At 45.5% G+C, this 19,372-nt stretch overlaps 2 protein-coding genes across 4 annotated transcripts; one reads left to right on the forward strand and one right to left on the reverse strand.

The window, feature by feature from the left end:
* Positions 1 to 921: 921 nt before the first annotated feature.
* On the forward strand, positions 922 to 15,345 carry LOC109885431 (ribosomal protein S6 kinase alpha-3). Its single transcript, XM_031835106.1, has 20 exons — positions 922 to 1,063; positions 1,327 to 1,408; positions 3,644 to 3,724; positions 3,807 to 3,886; positions 4,317 to 4,423; positions 4,503 to 4,540; positions 4,726 to 4,868; positions 5,508 to 5,578; positions 6,646 to 6,734; positions 6,858 to 6,922; positions 7,012 to 7,114; positions 7,231 to 7,343; positions 7,665 to 7,790; positions 7,920 to 8,009; positions 8,367 to 8,525; positions 8,909 to 9,070; positions 12,096 to 12,172; positions 12,324 to 12,441; positions 12,555 to 12,695; positions 12,810 to 15,345. The coding sequence occupies exons 2-20, from the start codon at positions 1,378 to 1,380 to the stop codon at positions 12,930 to 12,932; spliced, it is 1,917 nt and encodes a 638-aa protein (XP_031690966.1). The 5' UTR covers positions 922 to 1,063; positions 1,327 to 1,377; the 3' UTR covers positions 12,933 to 15,345.
* A 27-nt stretch (positions 15,346 to 15,372) lies between these two features.
* Positions 15,373 to 19,333, reverse strand: LOC109885433 (zinc finger and SCAN domain-containing protein 12). 3 transcript variants are annotated; one of them, XR_004211503.1, is made up of 3 exons: positions 18,282 to 18,960; positions 17,551 to 17,643; positions 15,373 to 15,588 (listed from the first exon to the last, which is right to left on the reverse strand). XR_004211503.1 is itself a non-coding variant. In XM_020477275.2 (2 exons), the coding sequence occupies exon 2, from the start codon at positions 17,611 to 17,613 to the stop codon at positions 16,351 to 16,353; it is 1,263 nt and encodes a 420-aa protein (XP_020332864.1). In that variant the 5' UTR covers positions 17,614 to 17,643; positions 19,100 to 19,333; the 3' UTR covers positions 15,373 to 16,350. The 3 variants fall into 3 exon arrangements, 2 of the variants coding, with proteins under 2 accessions (XP_020332864.1, XP_020332863.1); XM_020477275.2 differs by lacking the exon at positions 18,282 to 18,960 and adding an exon at positions 19,100 to 19,333 and having other exon boundaries at positions 15,373 to 17,643; XM_020477274.2 differs by having other exon boundaries at positions 15,373 to 17,643.
* Positions 19,334 to 19,372: the final 39 nt, after the last annotated feature.

The following is a 19,372-nucleotide window of genomic DNA, read 5'->3' on the forward strand; positions in this document are numbered from 1 at the left end:
TTTATTTCTTTCATCACATTCCCAGTGGGTCAGAAGTTTACATACACTCAATTAGTATTTGGTTGCATTGCCTTTAAATTGTTTAATTTAGGTCAAACGTTTTGGGTAGCCTTCAACATGCTTACCACAATAAGTTGCAAACCGTAGTCTGGCTTTTTAATGGCGGTTTTGGAGTAGTGGCTTCTTCCTTGCTGAGCGACCTTTCAGATATGTCGATATATGACTTGTTTTACTGTGGATATAGATACTTTTGTACCTGTTTCTTCCAGCATCTTCAAAAGGTCCTTTGCTGTTGTTCTGGGATTAATTTGCACTTTTTGCACCAAAGTACGTTCATCTCTAGGAGACAGAACGCGTCTCCTTCCTGAGTGGTATGACGGCTGTGTGGTTCCATGGTGTTTATACTTGCGTACTATTGTTTGTACAGATGAACATGGTACCTTCAGGCGTTTGGAAATTTCTCCCAAGGATGAACCAGACTTGTGGAGGTCTACAATTTTTATTCTGAGGTCTTCTTTGATTTATTTTGATTTTCCCATGATGTCAAGCAAAGAGGCACTGAGTTTGAAGGTTGGCCTTGAAATACATCCACAGGTACACCTCCAATTGACTCAAATGATGTCAATTAGCCTATCAGAAACATCTAAAGCCATGACATCATTTTCTGGAATTGTCCAAGCTGTTTAAAAGGCACAGTCAACTTAGTGTATGTAAAGTTCTGACCCACTGGAATTGTGATACAGTGAATTAGAAGTGAAATAATCTGTCTGTAAACAATAGTTGGAAAAATGACTTGCGTCATGTACAAAGTAGATGTCCTAACCGTCTTGCCAAAACTACAGTTTGTTAACAAGAAATATGTGGAGTGGTTGAAAAACAAGTTTTAATGGCTCCAATGACTCTATGTAAACTTCCGACATCAACTGTATGTGTGTCTGTCCAACAGGAGGACGAGAGTGTCAATGAAATCAACATCACCAACCATACCAAGGAGGGGTCAGAGAAGGGTGACCCTCGACAGTTCGAGCTCCGCAAGGTCCTAGGACAAGGCTCCTTCGGAAAGGTGTGTGTGTGTGCGTGCGTGTGTGTGTGTGTTTGATTCCACTGATGTTTCTATTACTTATCCTTATGACAGAGAGTTGCTATAGCAACCACAAGGTAAGGGCCCTTCACACCTTGTCATCTTTTTTGAATGAACGATTGTGTGTGTGTGCGTTTTCATGTTTGTCGTTCATCTTTCACCTTTTTCCCCAACATTTATTATTGTGTGTGTGTGTGTGTGTGTGTGTGTGTGTGTGTGCGTGTGTGTGTGATGTGTGTGTGTAGGTGTTCCTGGTCAAGAAGGCTACAGGTCCAGATGCAGGACAGCTCTATGCCATGAAGGTTCTGAAGAAAGCCACACTGAAAGGTAATAAGGGATGGAGAGGGAGATAGAGGGGAGGTGATTTCAGAGCAGAAGTACATTTTTCTCTCCTGGAATCATGTCAGTGTGACATATTATCAGGGCCTCACGTTAGAATGGCAAGCCGCTGCTCTCTACAGGGTTGGGCGTTGAAGTAGTGGAAAGTTCCATCACTCATTTGAAGCTGACGGCAGCAGCGCCTACCCAAAAGTGCTGTGGTTAAATCCCCTTGGCCATGAACCTCTAGCCCCCCCCCCCCCCATTGGGAAGCAATGTAATAGCCCTGTTTGTTGGAAATGGAACATGCCAACAGACTGCTTTATATCAGAGAGACAACCATCACCATCTGCTGGCCACACACCTCATATTCACCGACAGTGGAGGGATTCTGCTCTCTCTCTCTCTCTCTTTCTCTCTTCTCTTGTCTCTCTCTTTCTCTTTTATTTCTTACTCTCTCTCTCTCTCTCTCTCTCTCTCTCTCTCTCTCTCTCTCTCTCTCTCTCTCTCCTCCTCCTCCTCTCTTGTTGATTTTATATTTGTTTCCCTCCTTTATTCAATTACTCATCCATTGCCATCTGGGAGCTACTTTCATGCCAAGAAAGAGAGAGAGGGAGAGGGAAAGGCAGAGAGAAAGATAGATAGAGGAAGGGGGAAAGGGAGAGAGATAGATGGAAGAAGGGGGAAAGGGAGAGAGATAGATGGAAGAAGGGGGAAAGGGAGAGAGATAGATGGAAGAAGGGGGAAAGGGAGAGAGATAGATAAAGGGAGAGAGGTAGATAGATAAAGGGGGAGAGGGAGAGAGATAGATGGAAGAAGGGGGAAAGGGAGAGAGATAGATAAAGGGAGAGAGATAGATAGATAAAGGGGGAAAGGGAGAGAGATAGATAGAGGAAGGGGGAAAGGGAGAGAGATAGATAGATAAAGGGGAAAGGGAGAGAGATGGAAGAAGGGGGAAAGGGAGGGAGATAGATGGAAGAAGGGGGAAAGGGAGAGAGATAGATAAAGGGAGAGAGATAGATAGATAAAGGGGGAAGGGAGAGAGATAGATAGATAGATAAAGGGGGAAAGGGAGAGAGAGATAGAGGAAGGGGGAAAGGGAGAGAGATAGATAGATAAAGTGGGAAAGGGAGAGAGATAGATAGATAAAGGGGGAAAGGGAGAGAGATAGATAGAGGAAGGGGGAAAGGGAGAGAGATAGATAGAGGAAGGGGGAAAGGGAGAGAGATAGAGGAAGGGGGAAAGGGAGAGAGATAGATAGAGGAAGGGGGAAAGGGAGAGAGATAGAGGAAGGGGGAAAGGGAGAGAGAGAGAGAGGAAGGGGGAAGGGGAGAGAGATAGATAGAGGAAGGGGGAAAGGGAGAGAGAGAGAGAGGAAGGGGGAAAGGGAGAGAGATAGATAAAGTGGGAAAGGGAGAGAGAGATAGAGGAAGGGGGAAAGGGAGAGAGATAGATAGATAAAGGGGGAAAGGGAGAGAGATAGATAGAGGAAGGGGGAAAGGGAGAGAGAGATAGAGGAAGGGGGAAGGGGAGAGAGATAGATAGAGGAAGGGGGAAAGGGAGAGAGAGAGAGGAAGGGGGAAAGGGAGAGAGATAGATAAAGTGGGAAAGGGAGAGAGATAGATAAAGTGGGAAAGGGAGAGAGAGATAGAGGAAGGGGGAAAGGGAGAGAGATAGATAAAGTGGGAAAGGGAGAGAGAGATAGAGGAAGGGGGAAAGGGAGAGAGATAGATAAAGTGGGAAAGGGAGAGAGATAGATAGAGGAAGGGGGAAAGGGAGAGAGATAGATAGAAGAAGGGGAGACAGAACGATATATAGAGGGAGGTAGATAGGTAGAGGGGAATAAAGATATATAGAAGGAGGTAGATAGGTAGAGGGAATAAAGATATATAGAAGGAGGTAGATAGGCAGAGGGGAATAAAGATATATAGAGGGAGGTAGATAGGTAGAGGGAATAAAGATATATAGAAGGAGGTAGATAGGTAGAGGGAATAAAGATATATAGAAGGAGGTAGATAGGCAGAGGGGAATAAAGATATATAGAGGGAGGTAGATAGGTAGAGGGGAATAAAGATATATAGAGGGACTCTGTATGTCTTAATACTGTGTGTGTGTGTGTGTGTGTGTGTGTGTGTGTGTGTGTGTGTGTGTGTGTGTGTGTGTGTGTGTGTGTGTGTGTGTGTGTGTGTGTGTGTGTGTGTGTGTGTGTGTGTGTGTGTGTGTGTGTGTGTGTGTGTGTTGCAGTGCGTGACAGGGTGAGGACTAAGATGGAGAGAGACATTCTGGTGGAGGTCAACCATCCCTTCATCGTTAAACTGCACTATGGTGAGTTAGCCAATCACAGCTCAGTTTTACAGTGAGTCAATAACAACATCAGTCCCCTGGTAACCAATCAGATGTCTCTCAGCATTCCAAACAGAAGGGAAACTCTACCTCATCCTGGACTTCCTACGAGGAGGAGACCTCTTCACACGACTGTCTAAAGAGGTGAGGGCATGTGTGTGGCGTGTTTGTTGGAGTGGCGTGTGTGTTGGAGTGGCGTTGGTGTGGCGTGTGTATTGGTGTGGCGTTGGTGTGGCGTGTGTGTTGGAGTGGCGTTGGTGTGGCGTGTGTGTTGGAGTGGCGTTGGTGTGGCGTGTGTGTTGGTGTGGAGTGTGTGTTGGTGTGGCGTGTGTGTTGGAGTGGCGTTGGTGTGGCGTGTGTGTTGGTGTGGCGTGTGTGTTGGTGTGGCGTGTGTGTTGGTGTGGAGTGTGTGTTGGTGTGGTTGGTGTGGAGTGTGTGGAGTGTGTGTTGGTGTGGCGTGTGTGTTGGTGTGGCGTGTGTGTTGTCGTGGAGTGTGTGTTGGTGTGGCGTGTGTGTTGGTGTGGCGTGTGTGTTGGTGTGGAGTGTCTCACCCTCCTCTCCTCTCTTTGTGTAGGTGATGTTCACAGAGGAGGATGTGAAGTTCTACCTGGCAGAGTTGGCCCTGGCGCTGGACCACCTTCACAGCCTGGGCATCATCTACAGAGACCTCAAACCAGAGAAGTACATACACACACACACACACACACACACACATACACGTTTAGTATCTTTGTCCAAAGATCCATTTCTGTCTTTTCAGCATTCTGCTAGACGAGGAGGGACACATTAAGCTGACGGGTGAGTGATATCAGACCTGTGTGTGTGTCTGTCTGTGTGTGTGTGTGGTTTGTTTTTCTATTTGAATGTGTCTATTCTTACTGCAGACGGTGTGTCCTGAGAACAAAGCTTACTCATGTGTTGATGTGTGTGTGTGTATGTGTGTGTGTGTGTATGTGTGTGTGTGTTGATGTGTGTGTGTGTAGACTTCGGCCTCAGTAAGGAGTCTATAGACCATGAGAACAAAGCCTATTCGTTCTGTGGGACAGTGGAGTACATGGCTCCGGAGGTGGTCAACAGGAGAGGTCACACCACCAGCGCTGATTGGTGGTCCTACGGCGTGCTCATGGTGAGAGGGGTGGGGCCACACACCTTATATGGTATTTGTGTTGTGTTACAGGTTGTGGTTAGGTTGTGGGTAGGTAGTCGGTAGGTAGTAGTTAGGTTGTGGTTAGGTTGTGGTTAGGTTGTAGTTAGGTAGTCGGTAGGTAGTAGTTAGGTAGTGGTTAGGTTGTAGTTAGGTAGTCGGTAGGTAGTAGTTAGATAGTGGTTAGGTTGTAGTTAGGTAGTCGGTAGGTAGTAGTTAGGTAGTAGTTAGGTTGTCGTTAGGTTCTAGTTAGGTAGTCGGTAGGTAGTAGTTAGGTAGTGGGTAGGTTGTCGTTAGGTTCTAGTTAGGTAGTCGGTAGGTTGTAGTTAGGTAGTAGTTAGGTTGTCGTTAGGTTGTAGTTAGGTTGTCGTTAGGTTGTAGTTAGGTAGTGGTTAGGTTGTCGTTAGGTTGTAGTTAGGTAGTCGGTAGGTTGTAGTTAGGTAGTCGGTAGGTAGTAGTTAGGTAGTCGGTAGGTAGTAGTTAGGTAGTGGTTAGGTTGTCTTTCGGTTGTAGTTAGGTAGTGGATAGGTAGTAGTTAGGTAGTAGTTAGGTTGTAGTTACGTTGTAGTTGGGTTGGTTGGTAGGTTGTGTGAAACTCTTCATCTCTTCATCCTCTGGCAGTTTGAGATGCTGACCGGAACACTACCATTCCAGGGGAAAGACCGCAAGGAGACCATGACCATGATCCTCAAGTGAGTCTCTTCCACCGGGTCTTTTTTCATCTCACTGGAGCAATGTGTTTACAAGACTGTGTTTGAATTTGTTCTATGCTGAGGCAGCTCAGAACTAGTTGTTCCACTCAGCAGGAGGGCATTATGGATGGACAGACTAGAAGAGTGATAAAGGCAGGAAAATGGACATAGCTAAGTGGGCTGTTAGATGTTGATGACAGACAGGGGGAGATACAGGGAGGGTATGAGAGAGAGAGAGGGAGAGAGAGAGAGAGAGGGAAAGGGAAGAGGGGAGAGATGGAGAGAGAGAGAGGGGGGAGATGGAGAGAGAGAGGACGAAGAGGGGAGAGAGAGAGAGAGGAAGGGGGTAGAGGGGAGAGATGGAGAGAGAGAGGGGGGGGGAGATGGAGAGAGAGAGGAGGAAGAGGGGAGAGAGAGAGGAGGAAGAAGGGAGAAAGAGAGAGAGGGGGGGGGTGAGAGAGGGAGGGGAAAGAGGGGAGAGAGAGAGAGAGAGAGAGAGAGAGGAAGGGGGTAGAGGGAAGAGATGGAGAGAGAGAGACAGAGAGAGAGAGAGAGAGAGAGAGGGAGGGGAAAGAGGGGAGAGAGAGAGAGAGAGAGAGAGAGAGAGAGGGGAAGGGGAAGAGGGGAGAGAGAGAGAGAGAGAGAGAGAGAGAGAGAGGGGAAGGGGGAAGAGGGGAGAGATGGGGAGAGAGAGGAGGAGAGAGGAAGGGTGGGAGAGGGGAGAGATGGAGAGAAAGAGAGGAAGGGTGCAGGAAAGTGCAAAAGAAATGGGATGGGTAAGAGCGATTTCAACACAGAATGATTTATCTCTCCCTCTCAGTGGAAAATGTTGAGAATGTTTCTTTCTCTAGGCTGCTGAGATGGTTTCTGTTAAACGCTGAGTTAGTTTCCTGTGTGTGTTACTGATACTGGGTGTCTGGACTTCAGCATTCAGTCAGATTGAATACAGGTTGATATGTGATGACTGTGTCAATAACTGCACTGTCTCATGTACTCTATTGTCCCTCTATCACTGCCTTCCCTTCTGCATTCCTTCCATTCTTTCTTTTACCTGTCCCTCTCCTCAGGGCTAAGTTGGGGATGCCACAGTTTTTGAGTTCCGAAGCCCAGAGTCTCCTGAGGAACCTTTTCAAACGCAACCCTACTAACAGGCTAGGTAACACAACCTGATCTTAGGTCAGGGTTAAGATTTCCCCCTAATGGTTAATGTTAGGATTGAGGGAGGTAATCTGATCCCAGATCTGTGCTGAAGTGTAACTTCTGGTTCTGTTCTCTGTAGGGGCCGGCCCAGACGGAGTGGAGGAGATTAAAAGACATCACTTCTACTGCACCATAGACTGGAACGTGAGTGATGAGACGTCTCTTCTCACTGTGTTTCAGAGGCTGTAGAGTCAGTATATACCATATCATGTGTTCTCTATCTCTGTGTGTAGAAACTGTTCCGTAGAGAGCTCCACCCTCCCTTCAAACCTGCTACGGGACGACCTGACGACACCTTCTATTTCGACCCAGAGTTCACCGCTAAAACACCCAAAGGTTCGCACACACGCACACACACTTGCGTGCACACACACACGTCTCTCTATCCATCCATGCCTCAATTACTCGTTCATCTTTGACGTTCAACCACTTGTGTGTCTATATGTGTGTAGATTCCCCGGGGGTTCCGCCCAGTGCCAACGCCCACCAGCTGTTCCGAGGATTCAGCTTTGTAGCCATTACATCAGAGGAGGAGACACAACCACTACAGACTACTGTAGTACAGGTACACACACACACACATACAGACACACACACAGACACACACACAGACACACACACAGAGACACACACACAGACACACACACAGAGACACACACACAGACACACATACAGACACACACACAGACACACACACGCACAGACACGCACACATACACACGCACGTACACAGACACAGACACAGACACACACACACACACACACAGGCAGACACACACACGCATGCACGCACATACACGCACACACACACAGGATCTTGTCATTTATGATTTTTCATCTGTGTGTGTGTGTTTGTGTGTGTTTGTGTGTGTGTGTGTGTTTGTAGCAGCTACACAGGAATATGTCCCAGCTGTCAGAAGCATATGAAGTCAAGGAGGAAATAGGACTGGGATCATACTCTGTCTGCAAACGCTGTATACACAAGGCCACTGGCATGGAGTACGCGGTTAAGGTGATACACACACCCCCCAGAAAGCTCTGATATTGACCATTGTATTGTTAGTATTCAGAGCCATGTGTGTGTGTGTGTGTGTGTGTGTGTGTGTGTGTGTGTGTGTGTGTGTGTGTGTGTGTAATGTAGATCATCAGTAAGGCCAACAGAGACCCAACAGAGGAGGTGGAGATCCTAATGAGATACGGACAACATCCCAACGTCATCACACTAAAGGACGTGAGTCTCACACACACATTTTTGTATTGATATCCTTGTGGGGGGACCAAAGAATTGATTCCCATCCCAAATCCTGTTTTCCCTAACCCTAACCGAGCCATAACACTAACCTTAACCCTAACCCCCTAACCCTATAACTATACCTAACCGTACCCCCTAACCCCTAACCCTAACCCTAAACCTGACCCCTCAGCCTAAAATAGCATTTTTCCTCGTGGGGACCGGCGAAATGTCCCCACTTGTCCGAATGTTCTTTGTTTTACTATCCTTGTGAGGATTTCTGGTGCCCACAAGGATAGTTAAACAAAAACACACACACACTATTGCACTGGTATAACCCTGCTGTCTCTGCTGTAGGTGTTTGATGACGGTAGGACAGTGTATCTGGTCACAGAGCTGATGAAGGGAGGAGAGCTGCTGGATAAGATACTGAGACAGAAGTTCTTCTCAGAGAGAGAAGCTAGCGCTGTCCTATACACCATCACCAAGACTGTTGAGTACCTACACATACAGGGGGTAAGTGTGTGTGTGTGTGTGTGTGTGTGTGTGTGTGTGTGTGTGTGTGTGTGTGTGTGTGTGTGTGTGTGTGTGTGTGTGTGTGTGTGTGTGTGTGTGTGTGTGTGTGTGTGTGTGTGTGTGTGTGTGTGTGTGTGCGTGCATGCGTGTGTGTGTATGTATGTGTGTGCATGCGTGCGTGTGTGTGTGTGCGTGCGTGTGTGTGCGTCTGTGTGTGTGTGTTAAATGACTCTTCAGTAGGAGGGCATATCAAGTTATAACCCTTTGATCCTACTTGTCTTTTTATTATTATTTTTCTTTGCAGCATACCAGTTGTCTTTCAATGGGTTGATGTGTGTGATTGATTCATTTATGAATTGACTGATTGGTTGATTGACTGCCAGGTGGTGCACAGGGACCTGAAGCCCAGTAATATCCTGTATGTGGATGAGAGTGGGAACGCTGAGTCCATCAGGATCTGTGACTTTGGTTTTGCCAAGCAGCTGAGAGCTGAGAACGGCCTGCTGATGACGCCGTGCTACACAGCTAACTTTGTAGCTCCAGAGGTATGTACCATGCCACACACTCTGTCTCTCTCTCTCCCTCTCTGTTCCCCCCCTCTCTCTTTCTCTCTCCCTCTCTTTCTCTCTGTCCCCCCCCTCTCTCTTTCTCTCTGTTCCCCCCTCTCTCTTTCTCTCTGTTCCCCCCCTCTCTCATTCTCTCTCCCTCTCTTTCTCTCTGCCCCCCCCTCTCTCTCTCTTTCTCTCTGTCCCCCCCCCCTCTCTCTCTCTCTCTCTCTCCCTTTCTCTCTGTCCCTCTCTCTTTCTCTCCCTCTCCCCCTCTCTCTCGCTTTCTCTCTCTCTCTCTGTCCCCCTCTCTCTCTCTCTTTCTCACTTTCCCCTCTCTCTCTCTCTCTCTCACTCTCTCTCTCTCTCTCTCTCTCACTCTCTCTCCCTCTCAATTCAATTCAAGGGGCTTTATAGGCATGGGAAACATATGTTAACATTGCCAAAGCAAGTGAAATAGATAATATACAAAAGTGAAATGAACAGTAAAAATGAACAGTAAACATTACACTCACAGAAGTTCCAAAATAATAAAGACATTTCAAATGTCATATTATGTATATATACAGTGTTGTAACGATGTGCAAATGGTTAAAGTACAAAAGGGAAAATAAATAAACATAAATATGGATTGTATTTACATGGTGTTTGTTCTTCACTGGTTGCCCTTTTCTTGTGGCAACAGGTCACAAATCTTGCTGCTGTGATGGCACACTGTGGTATTTCACCCAGTAGATATGAGTTTATCAAAATCGGCTTTGTTTTTTAATTCTTTGTGGATCTGTGTAATCTGAGGGAAATATGTGTCTCTAATATGGTCATACATTGGGCAGGAGGTTAGGAAGTGCAGCTCGGTTTCCACCTCATTTTGTGGGCAGTGAGCACATAGCCTGTCTTCTCTTGAGAGCCAGGTCTGCCTACGGCCTTTCTCAATAGCAAGGCTATGCTCACTGAGTCTGTACATAGAGCAAACTAGAATGCTATTTGTCCCTAAACAGAGAGTACACAGTGGCAGAATACCTGACCACTGTGACAGAATACCTGACCACTGTGACAGAATACCTGACCACTGTGGCAGAATACCTGACCACTGTGACAGAATACCTGACCACTGTGACTGAATACCTGACCACTGTGACTGAATACCTGACCACTGTGACAGAATACCTGACCACTGTGACTGAATACCTGACCACTGTGACAGAATACCTGACCACTGTGACTGAATACCTGACCACTGTGACAGAATACCTGACCACTGTGACAGAATACCTGACCACTGTGACTGAATACTTGACCACTGTGACTGAATACCTGACCTCTGTGACTGAATACCTGACCACTGTGACTGAATACCTGACCACTCTGACAGAATACCTGATCACTGTGACTGAATACCTGACCACTGTGACTGAATACCTGACCACTGTGCCTGAATACCTGACCACTGTGACTGAATACCTGACCACTGTGACTGAATACCTGACCACTGTGACTGAATACCTGACCACTGTGACTGAATACCTGACTACTGTGACTGAATACCTGACCACTGTGACTGAATACCTGACCACTGTGACAGAATACCTGACCACTGTGACTGAATACCTGACTACTGTGACTGAATACCTGACCACTGTGACTGAATACCTGACCACTGTGACTGAATACCTGACCACTGTGACTGAATACCTGACCTCTGTGACTGAATACCTGACCACTGTGACTGAATACCTGACCACTGTGACTGAATACCTGAACACTGTGACTGAATACCTGACCTCTGTGACTGAATACCTGACCGTTGTGACTGAATACCTGACCACTGTGACTGAATACCTGACCACTGTGACTGAATACCTGACCACTGTGACAGAATACCTGACCACTGTGACTGAATACCTGACCACTGTGACTGACACAAACGTAAGGAAAGCTTTGACTGTTTTCTTGTTCATTCTTTCCAATGTGTCAAGTAATTATCTTTTTGTTTTCTCATGATTTGCTTGGGTCTAATTGTGTTGCTTTCCTGGGGCTCTGTGGGGTCTGTTTGTGTTTGTGAACAAAGCCCGAAGACCAGCTTGGTTAGGGGACTCTTCTCCAGGTTCATCTTTCTGTAGGTGATGGCTTTGTTATGGAAGGTTTGGGAGTCAATTCCTTTTAGGTGGTTGTAAAATTTAACGTCTCTTTTCTGGATTTTGATCATTAGTGGGTATCGGCCTAATTCTGCTCTGCATGCATTATTTGGTGTTTTAAGTTGTACACAGAGGATATTTTTTGCAGAATTCTGCATGTAGAGTCTCAATTTGGTGTTTGTCCCATTTTGTAAATTCTTGGTTGGTAAGCGGACCCCAGACCTCACAACCATAAAAGGCAATGGGTTCTATAACTGATTCAAGTATTTTTAGCCAGATCCTAATTGGTATGTCGAATTCTATGTTCCTTTTGATGGCATAGAAGGCCCTTTGTGGAAGTTACCTGTGGTGCTGATGTTTAGGCCAAGGTATGTATATTTTTTTGTGTGCTCGAGGGCAACGGTGTCTAGATGGAATATGTATTTTTGGAACACCATTATTTTGGTCTTACTGAGATTTACTGTCAGGGCCCAGGTCTGACAGAATATCTAGGTGGTGCTGTAGGACCTCCCTCTCTGTTTCTCTGTCTCTCCCTCCCTCTCAATTCAATTTAAGGGCTTTATTGGCATGGGAAACATATGTTTACATTGCAAAAGCAAGTGAAATAGATAAAACAAAAGTGGAATAAACAATAAAAAATTTACAATAAACATTATACCAAATAACAAAGACATTTCAAATGTCATATTATGTAATAGTCTCTTTCTCTGTCTCTCTCTCTCTATCTATCACTCTCTATATATGTCTCTCTCTCCCTCTCTGTCACACCCTCTATCTCTCTTTCCTCTTCGTTCTGACAATTCTCTTTCAAACTAGTCTTTTCTTCTGATATTCTCTACATGTACCCTCTCATCCACTGACCATACAGTATGTGGGTGTGCGTTGTCTAGGTGTTGAAGAAGCAGGGTTATGATGCTGCCTGTGACATCTGGAGTCTAGGAGTCCTACTCTACACTATGCTCACAGGGTAAGGCTGTGTGTGTGTGTGTGTGTGTGTGTGTTGTTTCCCTGGACTAACCTTCTGGTATGGCTGTTTGTGTATTTGCAATTGTTTACCCTTCTCTCTTCTCCCTCAAAAAAAAAAATCTCTCCTCCCTCCTCTCTCTTCTTCTCTCCAGGTTCACTCCGTTTGCCAACGGTCCAGAGGACACACCAGAGGAGATCCTGGCTCGGATCGGCAGCGGGAAGTTCTCTCTGACCGGAGGATACTGGAACTCTGTTTCAGCAGAGGCCAAGGTACACACACACAATCACACACTCACACCGAAGCCAAGGGAATGTTGTCAACATTCAAACACATACTCAATGGATGATAATGTTGTAATATGTTTTTGACCTCTGACCTGTAGGAGCTGGTGTCTAAGATGTTACACGTGGACCCCCACCAGCGTTTGACAGCCGGCCAGGTGTTGTGTCATCCCTGGGTCACACACCGAGACCACCTTCCCAAGTTCACACTGACCAGACAGGACGCTCCACACCTGGTCAAGGTAACAGACACTCTAAATGTCCTGTTTTAACATCTCAGTATATTTTATTGTGTGTATGACACTATAAAGTGTGAGTTGACATTTTTTATTATCTCATTTGTTTGTTTTGTGCAGAGCGCCATGGCAGCCACCTACTCTGCCCTCAACAGGAACGTTCCACCTGTCCTGGACCCCGTGGGATGTTCCACTCTAGCCCAACGGAGGGGGGTGAAGAAACTCACCTCCACTGCCCTCTGACCGTTGACATTTCACCTCAGACTTATAACCCTGCTGGAGCTCTGCTCAGACAGACCTGGTTCCTCAGATGACCTGGACAGAACTCTGATGCACCTGGGACCCCCCTGACCCTGCTCAGTTATTAACTAACCCAGTGGTCTTCACCCCTGGTGCTGGAGACCAGGGCTGGAACTACAGCCTATAGCTCTGTTGGACCAGGGCTGGAACTACAGCCTATAGCTCTGTTGGATCAGGGCTGGAACTACAGCCTATAGCTCTGTTGGACCAGGGCTGGAACTACAGCCTATAGCTCTGTTGGACCAGGGCTGGAACTACAGCCTATAGCTCTGTTGGACCAGGGCTGGAACTACAGCCTATAGCTCTGTTGGACCAGGGCTGGAACTACAGCCTATAGCTCTGTTGGACCAGGGCTGGAACTACAGCCTATAGCTCTGTTGGACCAGGGCTGGAACTACAGCCTATAGCTCTGTTGGACCAGGGCTGGAACTACAGCCTATAGCTCTGTTGGACCAGGGCTGGAACTATAGCCTATAGCTCTGTTGGACCAGGGCTGGAACTACAGCCTATAGCTCTGTTGGACCAGGGCTGGAACTACAGCCTATAGCTCTGTTGGACCAGGGCTGGAACTACAGCCTATAGCTCTGTTGGACCAGGGCTGGAACTACAGCCTATAGCTCTGTTGGACCAGGGCTGATGGTGACCACATTGTAGCGTCTCTCCAGTCTTTGCTTTGGACAATTCGTGTTGCCTCTAGACTCAAGAGACAATTGTCAGGAACATGAATGTGCTGTATTTAGATGTCTGTACTTCTGGGAACATTTGAGATACCTGCATTATGCATTTAAGACCCATATTAAAATGATGATGAACTGTATAATGTAGCTCTGTGTATAAACCTAAGTAGCCTCAAAGACAATACAATATGTACAATATGAAGATAGGCTAAAACGGCTTCTCCAATAGAAATCCCAGACCACACTTTTCGGCAATGTTCTGGCAATGTTGGCTAGCTAAGCTCATGCGTAGAATCATGTCATCGGGTCTAACGGTCGTCTCGTGTCAAATCAAAGGCACTCCTTCCATATCATTTTTTGGGAAAATGTGTCCGTTAGTCAATTTCACGAGGTTGGAGTAATAACACGCTCAACTACTTAAGAAATTGGATCAATTCTAGGTTGTGGATTTAGATTTTGAGAAAATGAACAACTAAGGAAGAATGTTTTACTTTTCTCATTGACTTCACAACCCCCAAACCCTGGTCAGATTGGTCTGTTTCGCAAGCGTTCACATATGTCTAACGATGTTGCATCTCTGGGTTTAGAAAATCTGTGGTAACCTCTTCTGTGACTGAGTCATCAGACAGGGACAAAACTAGTGATGTCATCAGAGTGAGAGCAGGTAGAGCTCCACTGACCCCGCCCCCTATGTAGAGACAAGCTCCTCCCAGTCAGCCACAACATCCAGAGTGAGGCCAGTCTGGACTGAGGTCCAATCATGGCTTTGGTGGGCCAGTCTGGGTACAGCCTGCCCTGTCCACGCCACACCTCAACATTTACAGACACCAAGGGAAACCTGATCCTCGACCAGTGTTAAGCAGTGGTTATCTGGACAGCGAGCCTGTGTATATGTTGATGCCTTCAAATGCTCTTCAGGACTCCTCTGAACCTTGTGTTTCCCAGTTCTTAGGTACATTTGAAAGCAGCATGCTTGGATGACGCCATGAGGAGTCTGTGTCCGACACTGACCTGACACTACTGTTCCAGTACAGCAGCTCAGGTTTCTAGATGAAATACCATGCATTTTATAAGTCCATTAACTGTGCCATGTAAGCACACAGGTGGGGTGGGAGAGGTCCATGGATGTAGAAATGTGTGGATAGAAGGGACATGATATTTTATGCTGAATTGAACCCTTTCAACCTGCCATCTGGAATGGCATGACACAGTTGTGGAGGTAATCCAGTATGTTACTGTATGGGCCAGCTGGCACCTGCTGACTTCTGGTCAATCCCTTTAAAGCACTGTCTAATTGAATGAAAAAATATGTAGCTACAGTATCAATGACTTGTAGCAGTAGTATTGAATTAATGAGCTGATCCTGGATCGGTGGACAACTCCTACCTATTCGATCGCTCTCCCTCAGCTCTTCTGTATGTGTTGTAACACAGTCTTTCAGGTTCTGCTTGACTGGTAGCAGAGCTGTAAGCTTGTGTGTTTGAGATGTCTATTTGTTTTTTTCCCCTTCCAGTTTGAGAGTAGATGAGATGTATTTTTTCTCTCCTTCCTCTGTCCCTATCCAGTGGAGATAGTGTCCCTTCCTCCACCCCTGCTGCTGTCTCCTCTCTCTGGTTTTGTATCTCAGTGGAGTCACAGTAGGACTTTGTATTGAACATAATAAAAATACCTTCAGTATACAACTGTGTTTTTCACTGACCAGTAACTACTACAGAAAGGCTTTTTATTCAGACAACATACAGTCAACAGCATAGAGAACAATGCATCAAAGATGTTCTTTAATGGAACCAGTCGCTCCAGGATGACAGGGTGGTGTTCAGGTCTAATCTCTATTGGGCAGAGAAAGTTCACTTGGCTTCCGATTGGCCCAGAGAGAGTTCTCTCTTCTTTCCATTGGCCCAGAGAGTTCCTAATGTATACATCTGGCATAAATAGAAATGTACTAGAGTTGGCACTAGGATCATGTACGGGCTAATAATATACTCTACAAACAAATACAAACCCAAATGTTAACTCAGAAACACTTCATTACATTTGCGACTATCACATTTTACATTAAGCTACTTACATCTAATGTTGTGTAAGACAATTCTCTAAATCTAAATTGATAAAAGGACAATACAAAAGATTGAACTGAATTATCTATATAATGAATGACAGGTAAATACATACCATGTAGGATATGATGGGGCTTATAAAGGGCTTACAACGCGTTGAAGACGCATGGCCTTCACAGTGAATGTGACAAATACTGTACAAGTGGGCTACAATCTGAAAACCAATAAGAATCCCATCTTTACAAACCTAAACTCTCTAAATGACAGTTAGCTTGAAAGTCATTTCTCCCATTCCATCTGTATCGATAAATCAAACAGCTTCAGAATTCATTTACTGTAACAACCAAGTAGTAGCTGTTCTTTAGTTAGATAATTTGATCCCAGTCTCAGGTTTCTCCTGTACAGAAATATTCACTAATAAAGTTCCCATGTCAGAGGAGGGGCATGGTTATGGGACAAAGGGGAGGGGTTAAAAACACAACTAGATTGAGATTCTATTTATTTGGTAATAAATTCTTCTTTGATCTCTTGTAGCTGTGCATGGTTGTTTGGTAGAGGGGAGGGACTTTTCTTCAGAGGGGCTGTACTATGATTCCCTGTATTGTCAGGTTTGTTGATTTTCCCAGACTACTGGTCTAGCTGCTTCTGGTTACGTCTGAGAGCGTGGTTTTTCAGGTGGACAGTGTGGCCCCTCTGGGTGACCTGGTAGATGTGACACTCATAGCAGTAGTAAGGAGTCACGGCCACGTGTCTAAACTGATGTGCTAGAAAGATGTCGATCGAGGAGAAGTTTTTTTCACACATCTCACAGCGCGGGACCCTGCCTGGGTGTTCCGTGTTGTAGTGCTTTTTCATTGTGCATTTATTCATCTCCACAGAGCAGAAGGAGCAGCACAACATCACTTTGTAGAGACTGGTGTGACTACGAGAGTGCTTGTCGAGGACTATCTGGTTTCTGTAGTATGTATTGCAGAGTGGGCAGAAGAATTTCTTATGGCTGGGTTGGTATTTATTCTGATGCTCCCCGACTCCTCTGGCTTTCCGGATAGCATCCAAGTCCTTTTCCTCCTTGTTGTCCTCCTTCACATGGTGCAAGCAAATGTGAGTCCTCAGGGAAGCCTTGCATCGGTAGATTTGGGGGCAGAGTGGCACTGGGCAGGCGTTTTTCGCATTAGTGCAGCAGACGGTTTTATGCTCCAGTAACTCGCTTCGGTACTGGAAGGTGTTGCTGCACTGTGGGCAGCGGAACCCTGCCACCCTCTTTTTCCCCTCCACAGTCTGACCTTTCTGTCTCTCCCTCTCTTCCTCCCTCGCCTTCTCTGCAATCATCTTCCATTCGTCTTCCTGGGTTTTCCTCCTCTCTTGCTCATATCTCCACCATTGCGGCCCCGGAAGCTTTCTCCGTTTCCCCTTTTCCCCCCACATCTCTACCGTCCTGCTCTCTCCCCCTTCCTCCATCTGCCATACCTCCTCCCCTGCCACATATTCTCTACATTCTTCCTCCTCCTCTGGGTTTGAGTTTTCTATCACAAACACTCCCTCCACCTCCCCCTCACGCGCCGTCGCATTCATTTTCTCTTTCCTGTGAAGCTCTGTTACCATGGCATCATAGCCTCCATCCTCTCCTTCATATGGGTGAGTGTGTGAGTATTCCATCCCATACTCTCCTCCATCATCCTTCCTCTCTCCTGTGTGCGAGTCTCCTATTTTCACCACTCTAATCTGGTCATAGCTCTCTGCAATGCTCTCATCCTCCCCAACATCTTCCTCTTTGATTGAACTAAACGACTTGCTGAGTGAACCCAACAAATTGTTCCAGCGATTCACCTGCGAATCCAACTCCCTGTCCACTGGCTCCTCCTTGATGCTGGCCATTTTGCCTTCCACCATCCCAGTCCCCTTCGCCCTCTCAGTGTACACCTGTTAGAGATGAACATGAAGTGTTTCATTTAGAAGCAACATTATTCTATTAAAGTTTTAGTGTTGAAGGTTGTGCTTCATGTACCTCTAACACCCAGAAAGCTCAGATTCACCAGCTCTGCAAGCTATGTCAAAATATGTTCTTTGCTTCGTTAGTTGGTCAGCGTAAAAGCCTATTTGGTGATCAAAGGACGGATTTTGACAATATAAACTTTGCATATCTGCTAAATCGGAGTTTGGATCAGAGCTTCCTGTGTGCACAGATAGATACTACTAGTTCAGGGCTACACTTGGTTTAATAAACTGTAGGCTAGGCCTGGAAGGCAATTTTAGATAGCTATAAAGTCTTTCAAGGTCCGCCTATAAGAACTAAAACTATGTTTTTGTTGATGGAGTGAAAAGTTAAAGAAATTAACTAATTAATTGACGGCAAATGTTTGAAGCAATTGCGCCGCCATCTTCTCTACTAAAACCTTTTCAGTCTATTGTCTTTGATTAATGATCCTATAGCCTAGGCTACTGTTTTTGATGCTATAGCCTAAACAACAGTTTGACACAATGTTAAATTAAGTTTAATAAAGCATGTACAAATAATAATAATAATAATAGGCTAGCCTCAGCGCGAATATCATACTCACGGTGTGTTTCCGATAAGCCGATGTTTTACCAGAGGAATAAATCGATGGGATTGCGTCAAGATTTAATATTAACCTCGTGGTGAAACCGAGATCAAGTTTTGTGAAGCACTCTTCGGGAAAGTGGTCGCCACATAAACGGGAAACATCTGGAATTTGCTCTCCCGGGTTGCTTCCATTGATAAACTGTAGCCACCCTTGGCGTCTCCGGGGTTCCTCTGGTAAACTGTAATGAATAATTGTGTCCGATTGATTGGCGCATCCTCTAACAATGCATTTATGGATTTCCATTGCGTTCTTCTCTTTAGCCAGTTATTTTCTAATGAAACTGAGTCACAACTTGATGTACGTTTTAGCTACAAATGTTGTGTCGTCGCCGAGGTGTGACAGCTGCGTTTGCACACACTGACCCGGACTACCAGTATCTTTGTTATTGCTGTCTGCTATCAGTTAGCACTGTGGCTAAGCTATCTACAGTGTAGAGTAACTCATTTATATCCGCACGTTGACTTTCCACTTTCTCTCTATCTGGCTATGAAGTTCGAACAGTGGCGAATTCAGAAATATCCATGGATATGTGTAAATTCAACCACAATCATATTTTCCAGCTACCAAAATGTTATAATTTATCATGGATTGCTAAAATAGCTAGCAAGTTGTTCTTCTTCTGTTTTATTATCAGAAAATGTGCTCTATCGCCACCTACTGTAGTGGAGTGTTTCTACTGAACGAGCATTTAACCTAGGCTATATTATTTTTATTCGAATGGATCATATAAAATGTACATTTAATCGATAGGTTTTATTATTGTAAACACTTACCCAGTTCCAGCATATGAAAATGTTAACATATTATTCAATACGTTCCATGTGTTTCCACTGTGTCTGTGGTCCTTGTTTACACTGTGTCTGTGGTCCTTTCCCAAGTAAGTACATTTACAAAGATATTTTCAAATGAATATATGATTTGTGTAATGGTTTGGTGTGTTTGATTTAAATGTGTAATATTGTTGCATTCCCAAACTTAAATGATAAAGAAAGACAGTAACTAGCTAGCATGGTGTATTGCTGTTTCACATGTGTAAATAAAGCTTT

This window comes from Oncorhynchus kisutch, linkage group LG11 (assembly GCF_002021735.2).
Source record: "Oncorhynchus kisutch isolate 150728-3 linkage group LG11, Okis_V2, whole genome shotgun sequence".
Classification (NCBI taxonomy): Eukaryota; Metazoa; Chordata; class Actinopteri; order Salmoniformes; family Salmonidae; genus Oncorhynchus; species Oncorhynchus kisutch.

Coding starts and splice junctions, on each gene's coding strand:
- LOC109885431 (XM_031835106.1), top strand. CDS start 1,378: ATGAAGGTTCTGAAGAAAGCCACACTGAAAG. Junction 4,541..4,725: donor GGGACACATTAAGCTGACGG/GTGAGTGATATC, acceptor GTGTGTGTGTAG/ACTTCGGCCTCAGTAAGGAG. Junction 9,071..12,095: donor CTAACTTTGTAGCTCCAGAG/GTATGTACCATG, acceptor TGCGTTGTCTAG/GTGTTGAAGAAGCAGGGTTA.
- LOC109885433 (XM_020477274.2), bottom strand. CDS start 18,569: ATGGAAATCCATAAATGCATTGTTAGAGGATGCGCCAATCAATCGGAC. Junction 17,644..18,281: donor CGGCTTATCGGAAACACACC/GTGAGTATGATA, acceptor CATCTCTAACAG/GTGTACACTGAGAGGGCGAA.